This window comes from Besnoitia besnoiti (genome assembly GCF_002563875.1).
Source record: "Besnoitia besnoiti strain Bb-Ger1 chromosome Unknown contig00014, whole genome shotgun sequence".
Lineage (NCBI taxonomy): Eukaryota > Apicomplexa > Conoidasida > Eucoccidiorida > Sarcocystidae > Besnoitia > Besnoitia besnoiti.
This window is the reverse complement of record NW_021703916.1, coordinates 610,442-624,234: the sequence shown is the minus strand read 5'-3', so window position 1 is coordinate 624,234 and position 13,793 is coordinate 610,442. Positions and strand designations below refer to the sequence as shown.

At 58.4% G+C, this 13,793-nt stretch overlaps 1 protein-coding gene across 1 annotated transcript; it reads left to right on the top strand.

Moving 5' to 3' along the window:
- Nucleotides 1–449: 449 nt before the first annotated feature.
- On the top strand, nt 450–11,327 carry BESB_025680 (HEAT repeat-containing protein; the record flags this gene model as incomplete). The annotated part of the gene is made up of 21 exons (XM_029361248.1): nt 450–454; nt 735–1,114; nt 1,652–1,869; nt 2,249–2,295; nt 2,638–2,938; nt 3,694–3,862; nt 4,098–4,249; nt 4,379–4,663; nt 4,891–4,924; nt 5,331–5,407; nt 5,810–5,989; nt 6,294–6,485; nt 6,843–6,968; nt 7,493–7,651; nt 8,064–8,380; nt 8,737–8,797; nt 9,123–9,209; nt 9,552–9,647; nt 10,082–10,250; nt 10,523–10,757; nt 11,087–11,327. 21 exons carry the CDS (start codon nt 450–452, stop codon nt 11,325–11,327), a joined length of 3,531 nt encoding a protein of 1,176 aa, XP_029215603.1.
- Between the last annotated feature and the right edge of the window lie 2,466 nt (nt 11,328–13,793).

Genomic DNA, 13,793 nt, shown 5'->3' with positions numbered 1-13,793 from the left:
ATCCCAGCAGATCGCCTCGCTGGGTTTCGCTGTCTTCCAGTCCTTTCATTCGGTTGTCTGTCTCGGCTTCTCGCTCGTTCTACCTCGTTGGTTCCTCTTCGCTACTCGCTGTTTCGCTCCTTCTCCGCCTCCCAGCAGCTTCTTCTCTCCCCTCCCTCCGTCGCGCAGCCGAAGAGGCCTCACGGGCCCCCTGAGCGAGCACAGAGCCGACAGACGTTTCGCTCTGCAGCTTGGAAGTCGCATCTTTGCTCTTTTGCCTGCTGTCGTGGTCACGTGCGACGGGCGTCTTACACAGCTCCCGCGAGCCACGCTGTCGCCCAGGCCGACTGGCTTTCTCGTGAAAAGCTTGCAGCGTCGCTCTCGAGAGAATAACCGAAACCCTGTCTGCGTTCCCCGGCTGTCTTGATACACACAAACCATCATGGCGCAGCCACCCCTCACCAACATCAATGAGGTAAGACGGGCCCCGGGTCTGCATGCCTCCGCTGTCCCCCCCCTCCTTCTCCACCCTGTGCCCTCTCTGGATTTTCTCTGTTTTTTCTGCGTTGCTTGTCTGTCTCTCGCACGCAGGGGCTGCGTTCTCACCCCGCTGGCCCCCCTTTCGTGTCGTGGCGCTGCCGGTCTCTTCTCTGGACACTTGGTCACCCTGTCTCCGTCTTTCGACCTCGCCTTCCTTTGCCGCGTCTCGCCCTCCGCCCCCCCTCCCCCCCCCGCCCCCGCGTCTTCTCTTGCAGCGCTTTGCCCGTGTTTGCCCGGTTTGCCCTCTCTTCGCAGGCTCTGAGCGGCCTCCAGTCGGCGGACAATGCGGTGCGGTCGGCGAGCGAGGCGGCGATCAACGGCGCGGCGCTTCCGCAGCTGCTGCCTGTCCTCGCGCAGAGCGTGCGGGAGGCGCCCACGGCTGCCGAGCAGCAGCTCGCGGCGATTCTTCTGCGGCGCTGTCTGCAGTCGCGCTGGAGCGAGATCGAGGCGAGCCTGCCGGCCGCGGAGGGCGACGCACTCCTCCAGGAGGCACTCACGCGTCTTCTCCAGGCTGTCCTGCAGAGCCCCGACGGCCTCGTGAAGAAGAGCGCGGCTGACGCCGCCGCGGAAGTCTGGCGCAAGAAGCAGATGCGAAGTACGCAGCGGACGACCCTCTAGGGAGCTGAGACTCACCGCGGGCCGCGGGGCGCGCCCAAGTCCCTAGGGCAGCAAGAACGAGGCCCGGAGAGCTGGCGCGAGCCACCGCGACAGCGGGCGAGATTGTTAGGCGCTGAACGGAGTTGGGCAGCCTTGCGCAGTCGACGGGCTCGCGAAGAATTGGAGCGTCGGCGTGCATGACTGCACGCGTGTCGCGGCAGGCAGGGAAACCAGCTGAGAGGAGGACCGGGGCGACGGAATGCGCAGAGAGAAGGGCAAATGCGAGGAGAGAGAGGCGCAGCGAGCGCGAACTCCGCGAGGGACGAGAGAAAGAAACGCGGGGGGGATGCAGTAGAAGGGCGGCGAGGCGGCAAAGCGAAAGAGGGGGTGCGGAGCACGGCGCGACAGGGACCCCCAACCCCTTCGCCGCCCCAGCGCACACGCTGTCGATTCGCACATGTTTGGCGCGCGCATCTGGCGGGTGTGCCGTCGCTGGAGGCTGCGTTGCAGTGTGTCTCTCTGCTGTTCTCTTCAGCTCTCGAGGACGCGCCCTGCACGGTCGTCGGTCGCTGGCTGGCGGAGCCCGAGCTGGGGCCACCGCAGACGGCCGCGGCGCTCTTTCGGCTCCTCGACCGTCTCTGCGAGGACAAAGACATCGGCGCGAGTCTGACGCAGATGCATGCAGCGAACCTCAGGAAGAAGATTGCCTGCGCGCTTCAACAAAAAGGCTCGCAGAGCGACAAAGACGTGGAGGTGAGCGGCAGACGCGAGGCGCGGCGCCTCGCAGAGACAGGCGGAGGAGCCAGGCGCAAGAGGACGCTGCCGTGAGATCACAGACGAGCAAGGCATCGGCGGAGAAGAATCGCGTTTACGTTTCAGGGTTTTGGGTTCCGGCAACGCGCGCAGGCAGGCTCAGGACTGAGGCAAAGGCGAACCGAAGCAAGCGCGCTGGCAGTGGGAACGGGTTACCAAGCTGAGGGCGAAAAAACAAGCTGCAGGGCTGTAAACGGATAGACACAGAAGTCACTGAGCGTTTTCAAAGGGACGAACAGAAGAGAGAGAAGAATGCTGCGCCTCTCTTGAGTTTCACGTAGAAAACTTTGAAATCCCGCCGTCTTTTCTGGGCTTGCAGGGCTCAATGGCGGCCGCGCTCGATGCGCTGGCAACGTGTGTGAGCAGGTAAGAAGCAAGGGAGGGAATCAAAGGACGCTTCAGGCTTTCGTCCTGTGCCCGCTGCTCAGGACACCTTGTTCCTCTTCCTTCTTTTGAGGTATCCGTGTGTTACTGTCTCGTGCGCCTGTCGCCCTGCGGTTGTCAGTTTTCTCTTCGTTAGGCCATGAGCGTGTCTGCTCTCGTTGCCTACACGCCGATTTCCTTTAGGTCTGATTGCCATAGACTTCAGTTGAGCCGGTGTCGCGCCTCGCTCGTTTTCGCGTTTCTCTGCACATCTGCTCCCTTTCTGCGGCGCCGGCGTTCGCGTCTGCATGCCCTCGCTCGCTTGTGGCTCGACGGCCTGTGCAGCTTGCCTCCGAACTCGCCTCTGCGGGCGTCTTTCTGTGAACTCGCTCCGCTGCTGCTTTCGGCACTCTTCGAGAACCCCTCAGCGGCGCTCTTCATCCCGTCCCAGCAGCTTGCGGAGACCCTCCCGCAGTTCTTCGCCGGGCAACACCCGCGGCTGCTGCAGCTCGTCGTGCAAGTCGCAGTTGGCGCCCCGAACGCCGAAAACCGCTGCGACGACAAGCAGGGCGCCGCGGATGTCAAAACCGTCGCCCTCCAGCTCGCCGTCTCCGCCGTCATCAGCGCCCCCAAATGGGCCAAAAAGGTATTCACCTACGCATTTGAATGAGCATGTAGATATCTACGTATATGCGTATACATGTGGTCTACGGAATGCATGCACCTGTGAAGTGTGCATCTACATATATATACGTATGCATTTAAGGCTCTCGTGCGCAGCTGGGTTTTGTCTACGTGCAGGACGCTCCTCTGTGCGCGGTTCCAATCTGCTGGAGTGTAGGGTGTCGAGTCTCGCGGGAGTTTAGCCACTTTTGGCGTCAGTAAAAATCTGTGAATGCATCAGCTGCCTAGTTTGAGCATTTCTTCCGCGGGAGACATAAAGACGGCGGCACGTGCTGCATGAGCCCTCTCGTTCTGTTTTCAGCGAGGGGGGCTCCTGCCAGACGAAGCGGCGCTTCAGCGGCTGCGGAGCTCTCAGCTCAGGCTTTCAGACAGAGGCGGAGGTCCGCTTGCACTTTGGCCGAATCGACCCTTCCTGTGGCGCCGCAGACTTCCTCACGGAGGTGGAAATACCTGCGGTTTCTTGTCGTGCTTTTCACAGTTTGGGGTGGAGGGGGTGAGCTGTGTGGGCGGACTGGTGCCTGCCTGAGTCTCGTCTTTCTTCTCTCGTGAAGTCAGCCGAGGGACGCCTTGCATCTCTTGGTGTGGCGCTTGCGGGTTTGAAAGTTTCTGGGTTCATGCAAGCTGCCTTTTTCTGGGGAGTACATACTACGAGTTGGACTACTGGTTTAGATCTTGAAGGTCTTTGTTACCGCATGCTTCGGTTTGCGTGTGGCTCAGAATCTGAACGTCGTGAGGCCGCTGCTGGAGGTTCTGGCGGAGTGCTGCGGCCTCGTGGCGGGCGACGAGGAGGCTTGGGGGGCGAAGGAGCGGGAGGAGGAAGACGACGATGAAGAGGATCTCTCTCAGGAGGCCCTCCTCCTCGCGACGCGCGTCGCAGAGCGGCTAAGTACGTTTCGCGCGCGGACGCCTCTGCTCCCAAAGGTGTCTCCGCCGCTTGCTCTTTTCGTATTCGCCTCGAGTTTTTTTCCTTGCACCTTCGAGACTCTAACGTTTCGACGCCATTCGCTCTGGGGCTCTTGGCGATAGGCAGGCGGCGGCGGTGGTCTCGGGTTTGCCTTTTCCTGCGCATGCGTCGTGGCTGTCAGTCCGCCAGCTGCCGCGTGTCGAGTTCGTGTCTGCAGACAGCGACGCAGTCTTGGAGATGCTTCTGCAGATTTGCACGGCCTTCTTCGCCTCGGATGACTGGCAGCGGCACCTTGCGGCTTTGTCGCTTCTCGCGGCGCTGCTCGAGGAGGAGCACAGCAGCGCGGGGGTCATGAGGCACGCCGACGAGGTAAATTTCAAAAAAACAACAAAAAATAAACACCGGGAGAAAACAAAGCGACCGACCGCCAGGCTAACATTTGTCTCTATTGCCTGTTACGGTGCGGAGCATGGCGGTCTTTTTTCTGTTTTCGTGCAGGTGATTTCGGTCTGTCTTCTGCGCCTGAGCAGCCCTCATGCGCGCCTGCGCTGGGCGGCTCTCAACTGCCTGTGCTTCCTCTTGCAAGAAGACGAGCGCGAGGGCGACGTTGTGACAGAGCGAGAGAAAAACCTGTTGGAGAAGATGCTTGAGGCGCTGCAGAGAGAAACGAACAACCGCTGCCGGAGAAAGGGCCTGCAGGCGGTCGCTGAGTTCTTCTCGAACTTTGCGGGAGAAGGCGAAGACGAAGACTGCAAAGCGATGAACGATAAGGTTTACGAACAGGTAAAGAGGAAACGGGTAAAATGCGACAAGGGCGAAGGAGGAAAGGGAGGCTGGCGGAGAGCGACAGAGAACACCAACGGCACGCACAAGCGTTCTGGAGGGGTCGCCGGAGAATGCTCATGAGCGCGGATCTCCTCTTCAGCCGCTCAGTGGCTGCTTAGGATGTATGCAAGACGCAACACACTGCGCTATTTGCGTATTTCCGTCGATGTGCTGCCTCCGCTCAGCTGTCGCCCTACATCGACGCCGCCCTGCAAAACGGTACGCGGCCGGTGCCTGCCGCCGCAAACGACTTTCAGTCTAGCTTACATGTCTGTGCGCACGTCTCTGTGCCCCCCTCAATATTGTATGCGCATGTGTGCGTAAGCATATTGATCTACTGATATATGCATTTTACCCATGTGTATGTATTGAGCGTAGAGACTGCAGTCGTAGAGAGCTTTGTCTATCTTGCCTTCTGCGTGTGCGAATGGACGCGTGCATATGCCTCTGTGTATCCTGTCGGTGGGCGCATGCAATCCGTGGCCCTGAGAACCCCTGAGAACTGCGCCGCGTGTTTTGCCCGTTTGCCTGCGGTTGTGCGAAGTCCGCGAGGGAACGAAGTTCGACCCCTTCCACCCCAACGCGTTCATGTTTATCAGTCATTCTCCGCTGATGCTTCCTGCAGCTGTCGTGCCGCTCTGCGACAGCAGCGACGCCCAGACGCAGGAACTCGCCCTCGCCGTCGGCTCAGTTCTCGCGCAAGTACGGTATTCTTCCACACTCGACGTGGACTTCACATATATATATATATGCATATATATGTATATTTGTGTATATATACGCACGCCCGCGTGGTGGCTTACGACGTGCTGAGTCACACTTTGTCGCTCGCTTTGTACCTATCTCTGTCTCTACATGTAGCTGCATATATAAGGGTTTAGGGTGATTGATGAATAGCGGTGAACATCCGCAATTGTATATGTACATCCGTAACGTACAAATCTGTTGGCTCATCGGATTTATACATTTGAATATATTGTCTTCTGCTCCTTCTCGTGTATGTCTCGTCTCGCGCTGAATTTCTAGCGCCCTTTCCATCCCCCCACATATAAATCGGTATATGCATGCGAGGAGGCATTCACTTCCGGCTTCGCTTGTTCCCAGGTGAGCGGGCAGCACTTTCAGCGTTTTTATTCCTTTTTCATGGGGGCGGTGCGGCGCCTGCTCTCTGTGGACTTCGCGGCCTTCTTGCAAACACATGCGCACGGCGCGTCGCTCCTGGAGACCGTCGTGGAGTTCGCCGGCGCACTCGCCGCTGCGGTGGGCATGGAGGTCTTCGCGCCCGTAAGTCCGCCAGAGGGCAAACTCCTGAGAACCTGGAACGCAGGCACTGGCAGCGGATCGGGTGACGACGGTAGGCTGTTTTGGCCGCGTTTGCTCTGAATGGCGCTACTCCAAGCGGCGGCCGCGGGAAATCCGCCGGCCCTGGCGCGTGGCACTCGCGGCGGCCCGTTCTGCGTCCCTACCTCGTTGGGCGTCTGTCTGCACTTTCCGATTGCTCAAGAACGCCAACCCCTTCGCGCAAAACTTGGAGTGCCCTCCCTCCTGGAACGCGTTCCGCGGCTGATGACGCTTTCTTTGTTTTCAGGACGCCGCGTGGCTGCTCGAGCGTCTCATCGAGCTGCAGCGGGTCTGCGCAGACGGGACTGCTGGCGCGTCCCTGCAGGCGACGGCCCTCGAGGCCGTGGGCGAAACCACGCGCGTCATGGGCGCTGCCGCCCTGCCGTTCCTGCCGGCGATCTCGCCTATTATTCTCGCAAAGGTTCAGCAGCACGCTGAGGTACGAGCCAGTCTAACGCAGGTTCGCCCCCAAATATATATATTCACATATATATATGATTGCATCCCCGCTTCCGTGGCTCCTGGCTGCGTCGTGCATGCATCAGACTAGACTCATACAGCCTTAGACACACTTGCGGGCTTTCAGGCTCCAGGCAGACGCTTTCTCTCTGGCCAGCTGGGGCCTTATGCAATGCCACCGAGGGGGACGGCCTTGCAGGTGTCGCTCGCAGAAAGCGGCTCTCATCTCTCCACTTTTTGCTATATGTATGAATAAATATGTCAGATGAGTTTTCCTTTTCCTGATACCTAGCATCGAGAGAGTCTCTTCACGTTTTGGACTTTTTGAGTTTCTCAGTGCAACTTTGCTGAGGCGATCTCCGCGGGCGAGGAGGCTGGCGCGAAGATCAGCGAAGAGGGCCGCATCTCGACTGTGAATATTACAGACAAGTGTGGCAGACAGACAGTCATTTCCATCAACACGGTAGGCCAGAAAGCCACGTTGAACTAGACGAAACACGCGAGGGCTGCATGTCCGAAGAAAGGCTGGGTGTCAGGCGGACTCTAGCTTACCCGGTCTTGCATGTTTGGTTTCTTGAAGGTCCCCGAGTTGAGCTCCCCGGTCGTTTATGTTGAGAGTTTGACCTCCACATCCCTCGTCGGTGTCCTCTGGTCTCCGTATCGGATAGTTTTGCTTCTGCGATGCCTCTGTGCAAGGTTGGTCGCCTGCTCTGTGTGAAAGCTCGGCTCTTACAAATTTAACGGTTGGTTCTCGTTTCTGCAACCTACCGGCTTCCGTGGCTGAGTTCCAGTCCCCTCGTCTGCCTGCGCTCACTGTATCACACCGCGGCTGCACTGTGTCCGTACGCGGCGTTGTCCGACGAGCCGCTAGGTACCTCTGTCGTCCCTAGGCCAGCGATATCTGCTCGGTGGTTTGTTCTTCGCGTTCGTTCCACGCTGCCCGCCGAATTCGCTGCGATGTTTTCCTGCATGTGTCTCATTTCCCAGGCGGCTGTCGAAGAGAAGTGTGCGGCGCTGCGCCTCCTCGGCTCGCTGGCGGGTCGTTCGGGCGGCCAGCTGCCGCCGATGTTCGCGTGCGAGTGGGCGAAGGCAATTCGGCCGGAGTGCAGCGCGCAGTTCGCGATGGTGCGGCAAGAAGCCTACGAGGTGAGACCAAACACGCGCAAGCCTCCAGGGCCTGCGCGGCGACATGAAGGGCGACGAAAATCCAAGGACAGAAACGCGAGCGCTCGCTGAACGGTTGCATGCGCGCGGTCGTGCATATGTGCGTAGTTCTAGACCCGCGTCGTTTGGCGGCGAATGCAGCGCTCATGCCCCAGAGAACAGCAGCCGAGTGCGGCTCAGAAGGGGGTTCCTTCCTCTTACCAAGACTCCGTCTCCGGCGGAAAGGATGCGTTTACGTGGTGTGAGGCGAACACATCCAGCCATATACCGATATTATGTGTATATATTTATAGATATGTCAGTGTGTGGATGCATATGTATCCGTGCTCCTGTATGCAGGCGGAGTGCCCGTTTTCACGCGTGGTCGTACCGGGTGGTTTGTGCCGCGTTTCAGGCGTTGCCGTCGGTTGTGAATTGCCTGGTCACAACGAACTTCGCGGAGTTCGTGCGGCTGTCGCGCGAGGCCCTGTTGTTCGTCGTCGAGGAGATCAAAGAAAACAACTCGCGCCACGTCAGCGGCTTCGTCCTGCCGGCTGCGACGCGTCTCCTGGAGAACCTGATGAAGGAAAAAGAGCGGCGGGACGCACAGCGCACGCTCGGCGACGCCGCCGCAGATAGCGGGGCGTACGCGGCAGACGCGATCTTCAACGCAGAGCAGAGACGCGAGTTCTTGGCCAAGATCTTCGAGGCAATGGGACGTGCGATCATTCCGTGAGGCGATAGAAACAAACCGAAGGAGACGGGAGTGAAAAAGCGATAGGGAGGCGACGTGAACGAGACAGGCCACGCAGAGCGTTTTAGGGTTTAGGGTTCAAGCCGCGGATGATACCGACCACTGGAAGGGATCGAGAAACAGAGTGGCAGAGCGAGCACTTGGGTGCCGGACGCGTTCGCCGTCTCGCCTGTGCATGCGAAATTTATTATATATATTCGTGATGTATATAGAGAGCCTTGTTGGCGATCTCTGTGGAGACCGGTACCTCCGTGCGCGGCAAGGTCGAGAGGTGTGGAGCGCTGTTCGAGCTGAGAAGACCTGTTTCGTCGCGTCTTTGGTTGTGGGTGTTCAGAATTCTCACGCAGGAGTACGAGGCTTTGGCGGCGGCAGAAGGCGAAGACGACGAGTGGGAGGTAAGACCCGGGGGCTTCGGAGGAGTCTGTACAGCCCTGGGCGTTTCGAGGCGTAGGCCAGCACTCGTACAAGCGCCTCCTCGGTATATGTCCGTCTGCGCTCACGCTGCGTTGCCAGCAACGTTTCACGGCATCGCATCGACCGCCCGCGTTGGGTTTTCGGGGCCTTTACGTACGCTCAGTTGCGTGCATGTTGTAGCGTTTAGATCAATCTCTACGAGTGTATGGTGCGTCTTCGGAGAATTCCGTTGAGGCGCCGCTCGAGATAATTTTGCTGCGCGACAGCGAACGTGAACTTCCTGTTCTTCGCCTGGTGTTATTTCAGAACGTCGACGAGGACGAAGAAGAGCAGACCGAAGCAGCTGCAGACGCGTATGACGCAGTCATGCAAACGGCGGGCGCTCTCTGCAAGGTGAGAGTCCTGGAGAGCTCGGGGGAGAAAGGCTATAGCAAACAGTCGAGGAGACTGCAGAACACACAGAACTACTGAAGCGCCAGCGAAGTTTACCTTTCCGAAAAGGTCACCTTGCCGTGCTTCGTAATTATCCACTCGGGTCTCTCTCCATCGTCATCTACACGCATGCTCGTACGGATATACCCCTCTATACATATATATATATATATATATATATATATATGCATAAATATTCCTCTGCTCTGCGCATCCGAAGGAGAAATATAGGGGATAATTGGCGGTGGCCTTTTAGGAATCTTCTTCATTTGCCGTGGGGTGTCCTCGGGTGCGTGTTTTCAGCTGTACGGAGCGGAGTGTCTGCCGTTTTTCGACGCGCACCTGAAGATGCCGTTTGGGGCGCTGCTGGCCCACGAGAAAGCGAACCCTGGAGGAAAGGTGAGGCAGCACGTCTTGTTTCGTTTCCTCGCATCTCAGCTGCACGCGTTTGCGTGAGGTTCCACACCTTGCCTCTCGCGTTATACCTTGCTACTCGGTCGGAGTTTCTTGCTTGGTCTTCTGTTTTGTTCGCGGTCGACGTGACCGTATTTTTTCTTGATTGTGCTGCTTGTGTGTGCCTGGTCATTCTCTTGCCTCCGCCGTCTGTGCCCTGTGCTCCGCGTTGCACTGATTTTCGCTTCGTTTCAGTTTTGTGTCTCTTCAAGCTCGAGGTGCTGCCTCTGCTGCCACATCTGTGTCTCTCGGCTGCGCGTCCCTTGATATCGGCGGCGCGTCGCTCCAGCGCTGCGTGCGCGTTGGCGTTTTTCGGTTTTTTTCCGTCCCACAACGGTCGGTTGCCGTTCTGTTCTCTCGAATTTCGATTACGTCTCTAGGTCGCTGCGTTGTGCATCTTCGCGGACGCCATCAACTTTGGCGGCGAAGCAGCTGGCAAAGCGTACGGCGAAGTGTACCTGCCTGCGGCGCTCCTCGCGGTCTGCCCGCCCTCGGATGCGCTGACAAACGAAGACCTCTACTCCGTCAGCGCCGCGGCCTACGGAATCGGTACGCACACACAACAGCGAAGAGAAGCGGGGGAAAGGCGCGACGCGCCTCGAACACGGCACTCAGAGCGAAGGATTGGGGGGAGGCGGGGCGGCGGCGGCTTCAGCGAGGAGTCGGGGGCGCCAGCGGTCTAAACCGGCCACGCAGAGGAGGCAGCCACGTCGACGAGCGGTCGGCCTCCTCTCGCGGTCTCGCTCGCGGCGGAAGAGGTCCACGACGTGCGTTTTTAGTCTTTTTCGCGTTTTTCGCGGGCTGCATGTGCTTGCGTGCAGGGGCCTGCGCAGTGAACAGCCGCGAGCTGTTCCTCCCGCGTCTCGCGGGCGCGCGAGAAGCGCTCACTCGCGCCCTTCAGTCGCCCGTGCTTCAGACGGAAGAAGGGCGGTCGGCCGCGGACTGCGCGGCGTGTGCGCTGTTGAAGGTCGTCCTCCTCTACACGCGCGAACTCGAGCAGCAGGGGCCCAGCCCCAGTGCCGCGACGACGATTTTCACGCAGCTGCTGAGCAGATGGTAGGCACCCTCAAGGCGAAGCGCAGGCGTGTTGCCTGCACGAAGTGTGTCTTGCTGTCCCTTTGCCTGTGTGGGTGAAGCTCTGTCTGCTTTTGCGGGTCATCTGCGCGTCGGCGTGTTAGCCTCACGCAGCCCCCTCGCTCCACTTTGTTGGTCTGTGCTGTAGGCTCAGCCGCGTAGTTATGCGCTTCACTTTCTCCTGTGTACCGTCCGGGTTAATGACTGACTCGCCACGTACCCACACGTATCCTAGTCTTCCTGTCCGCTGGCGCGTGTGTGCGCCAGAGTTGCACGCTGCTTGCGTGCTTGTGGGCTGGTCGTCGCTGCAGGTTCCCGCTGAAGGATGACGCGCAAGAGATCGATGCCTCCACCGACTTGTTCGTGAAGATGCTGACGGAAAACCATGTGCTCCTTCAGGCGGCGCCGGCAAGGAACGAGTACATGCGCGTCGTGCAGGCGCTGCTCGCCGAGAAGACGAAGGAGGCCGAGACCTCTAAAGACGAAGACAAGAAGCTTTTGGCGTCGTGGAAGAAACTCTGCATCCAAAAGGCGCTCGAGCGGCTGAACTGACTCCAAAAGAAAGAGTCCGAAAGAGGGCGTGGAGCAATGCGAATACTTGTATCTACTTATCCACTGTACATACCCTCGGCGGAAGTGCTTCATGCATATATAGAGGAAGTACTTGGTCAGTGAGCCAAACATGTACGTCACTGCAAGAATGGCTTTGGGAACTAAGAGTCCGTTTGCGAAGTAGAAGTAGAGCGCCCCCAAGTCAGCGACCTCGTACAATTACTTCTACATACACGCAAGTGTACACATGTGGCCAGGCATGCTCTCCTGCTGCTGGGGCGGGGGGGTAGGCGGGTGGCAGGAAGGTACTGCGCATTGCCGTAGCCTCAGGCGTTTCTGGAAGAAAGTCCACACGAGTTTTCTGCCGGTGGTTGGGCGTCTCGGCGCGTAATCGCTCGGAGTGCATTACACTGCTGAGAAGGACGCCGATTTGCAGCCGCAACACAAGAGCCGCAGAGACAGTCCCGTCGCGCGTGTTTCTTTACAGACTGTGTGCATGAAGCAAATGCAAGCTCAGGTGTGTTTTCGAAGAACCTTCAAGAATCAAGCAGTGGGACACACGCCGAAGAAAACAGCGAAGGCGACACGCAAGAGATACTTTTTCGCTGAGCACAGCCGAACGCTCTGCGTCTTTATTCAACAGGCATCGCCTTCCGTGGTTTCATCCGTTAGAGCTCTTTATCATGAGCCCCTACCCACCAGGGGCGAATGCGCAGCTCCTAGTCCCCACAAACCTCTTCTCACACGCCGCATGATGGGCCGTCGTCGGCAGCAAGCCATGCACTGGAGAGTTGACACTCGCAACTAAGCCAGCAATACAGATCCGCTAGACAGATCTGCGCATATGCACTGAGATTAGCGGTGCGCGGTTTCTATCGAGTTTGTAGCCGTCCTGGCTTGGGCGCAGAGGAGCGGCGCCGAGGTTGCTAACTTGGGGGCGCTCTACGTCTATTTCGCGAACGGACTCTTAATTCCTAAAAGCCATGCTTTCCCGCAGCAGCGACGTCAGGATGGTGCGGAGCGCAGCACAGACCCTGCATACTAGCAATTAAGAAACTGATGTATACGGCGCTGTACGTGACGCAGGAGACAGGCCGTGGCGTCTCCGCTGTGGCAACAAGGCTGCTCGATGGAGAGGTGAAACGTTTCGCAGACAGTTTTCCTCGGTTTCCAGCTGGCGGAGACGTAGGGAACGAGGTCGATGCGTGCGTATCCAGCGTCAAGGCAAGAGGCGCGAGAAAACGCCAACGCCGCCAGCAGCTCTTATACGAACTCTAAAGCGCAACTCCATTCGCTGCCAGCTACCGCGGAAGAGCACATCTTTTACGGAAGCGCTCCTCGAACGTCAGGAAGACACTGTCCATCCCGGAGAGACGGCGGGACGGAATCGCCAAGATCTACAACGGCTGTCTCTCGTAACAGACAAACGGAAGGCGGTATCGTGAGACCCAGGAACGCTCCAGCCGCCTCCGTGTCTGCAGTGTGCGGCGACCAGGAGTGTTTCGAGGAACGGACGGAGCGGTGTGCTAAAGGTCCGCTCGCCGCCTATTTCTTTATTCGAGAAAACTGAAGGATTATTGTCGTTTTCTTCGACTGTTGTTTGAGAAAAAGCGTTCGCTCAGAGGCTGCCAGTTGGTGAGAGGCCCTGTTGCTTCTGTTTGTTGAACAGTGCTTCGTTGCTAGCTACCAAGCACACCGCTTTCGCCGGGGGCTCGCTCATCCAGGAGACTGGAACTGAAAGCTCGTGCCGGAAACCTGCGCTTCTTCCGCTGGAGGGCTGCGGCGTTCCTTCCCTGCATGGCTCATTGCATCGTTCTTTCCCCCTTTTTGCATATCCCCGTGCGGCTCAGCCCCTTTTGTGGCTTCCCAGGGTTCTGTGCGCGGTCTGGCGTTCATAATCTGTTTGGGACTCTTCTGCCAGCAGAGGTGCGCGCCGGTCACAATTTTTGTATCCAACTAGCGGCTCTTGGCGTTCCTGTTCGGTGTGTTTGAGCCGCTTTTTCTCGAGTGATTCACGGCGTTTCTGTGTCGCCTCTTCTCGGCTCTCGAACCCTCCTTTCCACAGCCTTGGTTATTTTTGCCGCCAGTACCGCTCGGTTCGTTGCCATCCAGAGTCGCCCGCGTTCCGGTTGGACTCGTTTCCCCCCCTGTCCTGTTTTCTGCTTCAACCTTCCTCGCCTCGTGTTCGCCAAAGGCCTTTTTCCATCCTGGCGCCCGTGAAGGCGTGTGTGTGTGTGTGTGTGTGTGTGTTTTTGTGTTTGTGTGCGGGTGCATAGTCGACCGTTCCTCGCGTCGTTTTTGGCCTTTTCATTCATTTCGGGCTCAGCTCCCAACGCTGTGCCCCCCGCGTCGTACACTGAAACTTTTCTCGGCGGTCTGTGACTTCCTGCTGCTTTCTCGGCTCCTCCTTTTCTCTCTGCGCCTGCTCTTCGCCTTCCCTCCTCGCGTTTCTGTGCCTCGCTTCCG